At 39.4% G+C, this 2,995-nt stretch overlaps 1 protein-coding gene across 1 annotated transcript; it reads right to left on the bottom strand.

Moving 5' to 3' along the window:
• Positions 1-578: 578 nt before the first annotated feature.
• LOC112223292 (homeobox protein Hox-B8-like) lies at positions 579-2,249 on the bottom strand. Its single transcript, XM_024386305.1, has 2 exons — positions 1,544-2,249; positions 579-1,259 (listed from the first exon to the last, which is right to left on the bottom strand). The coding sequence occupies exons 1-2, from the start codon at positions 1,953-1,955 to the stop codon at positions 961-963; spliced, it is 711 nt and encodes a 236-aa protein (XP_024242073.1). The 5' UTR covers positions 1,956-2,249; the 3' UTR covers positions 579-960.
• Between the last annotated feature and the right edge of the window lie 746 nt (positions 2,250-2,995).

Here is a 2,995-nt window from a genome sequence, read left to right as displayed (position 1 = left end):
CGCATGTGCCAATTGAATCTATTAAAAAAACGGTTGGTGGTTGTATTTGATTAACGTTTTATTAAAAAAGTATGGATTTCAGCAAACAAAGGTCCGAACAATTACACTATTAGGTAGGCCTATATGTTTCACAATAAAGGAGAGGCTTCGATTTTTAAAGGTTACATTTTATTTACAGTTTACATCCAGTAGCAGCCTTCACAGCCAAGGCCTGACAACAGCTCTAGCCACAACATTGACAACACAGATAGAAAACTGCCAATTAAAATGACAGGGACTCGATATGTGCACGTTACTCTCTTTGCATAAAACATGCCCATTGGAGGTTTACGCAAAAGTTCTCTGCACATCTTAATTAAGTTAGGATTTTGTCCCAGCTTTTTTATTTTTTATTGATCCTTTATTTAACTAGGAAAGTCAGTTAAGAACAAATGATTATTTACAATGACGGCCTACCCCGGTCAAACCCTAACCCGGATGACGCTGGGCCAATTGTGCGCTGCCCTATGGGACTACCAATGACGGCCGGTTGTGATACAGCCTGAAATCGAACCAACGGTTCTGTAGTGACGCCTCTAGCACTGAGATGCAGTGCCTTAGACCGCTGCGCCACTCGGAATGCCATCTAATGATGAATCATCATTATTAGTGGCAGAAAGTGTGGCAGCTGTGCTACCCTACTGCACTAAATTACATATTATACATTCTAACATAAATACCTGTTCAGACTATTCTGCAGAAGTGATTCACATGCACAAACCTCTAATTGGAATGATGCGTACAATGGTGCGTAAAAACTATTTTGCGCACGTCTTCTCAAGTTTCATAGAATTTAATTTGATAATGAATTATCAACTAACACAATAGATTTCACTGTTGATTTTTTTATTCGAAATGCATTTTATAATTAACACATTTGTTATCACTGTGTGGCATCCCATCACCAAGTCTAGGATAGTCTTAACCTTTACCCTCCTCATCTGACGTCTGAATATTCTTGTAAGTTTCTTTGCTCTGTTTCTTGATTTGATTCTGATCCGGCCTGTTTATTGGAAATGTGTCCTTCTTGTTCTCCTTCTTCCATTTCATGCGTCTGTTCTGAAACCAGATTTTAATCTGCAGCTCGGTGAGTGCCAGAGCGTGCGACACTTCAACCTTGCGCTTGCGGGTCAAGTAAGAGTTGAATAAGAACTCCTTCTCAAGTTCCAGAGTCTGGAAGCGACTGTCTGCCTGTCTACCTCTTCTCGGTCCGGTAACTGCTGAGACAAAACATTTTAGTCACGCTGCTGGGCTGCACATTTAGATTAACATTGACTCAATAGGCCTAAACAGAGGCTACCACTTACCAAAACGTTAGAGAAAACACACACACACACCTAAAAAGAAAACATTGATTTACAGTTTCTTTTTGACACCATAACGAGCCATTGTCCTCTCTCTCTTGGGGGTCATTTGAAACAAAGTTTATTGGGGGGGGGGGTCTCACATATCTCCGAGGTCAACCAAATTCTTAAATTAGGTGTTTTAAGGGTCAGTGACTCACCTTGTGGTTTCATCCAGGGAAAGAGGTCCGGTAGAGAGGAGCACTGTTCTGCGCACACGGAATAATTTGCAACCCCGGTGGATTTCAAATGATAATCACTGTACTGGATACAATCCGTATTATGGGATGCGTAAAAGGTTGGTCTCTGTATCACATCGTGGGCATGATACAAGTTGCCCATTGGCAGCGATAATACGCACGGATTTAGTTGGTGTTGGTGAGCGGTTTTGAACAACGATGTGCCATTGTATAATACCGTTAACTGCGTGGGATGTGGCTGCTGGATGGTGCCACCGGTACCGTATGATACAGAGGATGAGCTTCCCAAATCATGTGCCAGCCCATAATCGGAATTCCAGGACTCGTTGTTGCTGTTTTTTGAGAATAGAGCATTAACGAAATAAGAGCTCATTTTCAACTTTGATGTTTAAAATCTTATTTAAGTCAGGCTACTAGCATATATGACACTTTATGGAATAAACGCAATGTTTTTTAAGTTTTAGGCATGACTTTCCTCGGTGAAGACCAACGTTTCCATGTCAATTCAATCGCCTACCTCTCTGAAGTCCATGAATGATCGGGCAGACTATATGGATTATAGCTTCACAGGGTATATCCTGCCTTGTTTTGGATACGATGATGTCTCCAAACGAAAATCTCCAGACAACAGACAAAGCATTGCGCGCTTGAATGCAAAGTGTGAGAAACCAACAGAGGGAGGGGGCAATAGGGAGACGAGGGAACCCACTGGGCACACATTGATTGAATCAACGTTTTTTACACGTCATTTTGAACCAGTGTGGAATAGACGTTGAATTTACGTCAACCTGATACAAATATTAAACTGTGAAGAGCTAGCTATTAGCTGAAATACTAGAGAATATTGATGCACAGGCTAGTTCATTGGATCGAATAGACAAGAACACAGCTTACATTTTAGGATTAATTTCAAACAACAAAACTGATAACCTATATTTTTAATTGGCATTCAAAGACGTCAATAATAAGATGTTGTTCATCATCAGCAGCCTGTTTCAGCGTGAAAAGTAAAGGCTACTTTATTTTGGAAATTACAAATCAATCATTATTCGTATATACGGGGCTTGAGTTATTGTGTTTGTAGATCACAATAAAACGAATGTGCTTTTATTGAAATTTAAATATTGTGATAAAGTGTGTTGAAAGTTATATAAAACTATAACTAAACTGTGTAATTTAACTATGTAACTGAAACTATTGTTATGACAACGATAGCAACAGCTCATAGACTTGAGATCACGCGCATCGAAACTCTACAAAGGCCTACATATTCCAATCGAAAAATATATCGTTAAATGATTTCGATTGTAATTAAAGCCTACTTTTCCAAATAATTATTGGGGTAAAATGTAAACACATCGACATATCGAATTACCATTTAAATACAGTAGTAGGCCGACAATGTTTATGAGC

This window comes from Oncorhynchus tshawytscha, linkage group LG24, assembly GCF_018296145.1.
Source record: "Oncorhynchus tshawytscha isolate Ot180627B linkage group LG24, Otsh_v2.0, whole genome shotgun sequence".
Lineage (NCBI taxonomy): Eukaryota > Metazoa > Chordata > Actinopteri > Salmoniformes > Salmonidae > Oncorhynchus > Oncorhynchus tshawytscha.
Note: the sequence above shows the minus strand (reverse complement) of the source record. Positions and strands in the feature narration are given on the sequence as shown.

Coding starts and splice junctions, on each gene's coding strand:
- LOC112223292 (XM_024386305.1), bottom strand. CDS start 1,955: ATGAGCTCTTATTTCGTTAATGCTCTATTCTCAAAAAACAGCAACAAC. Junction 1,260..1,543: donor TCCCTGGATGAAACCACAAG/GTGAGTCACTGA, acceptor GTTTTGTCTCAG/CAGTTACCGGACCGAGAAGA.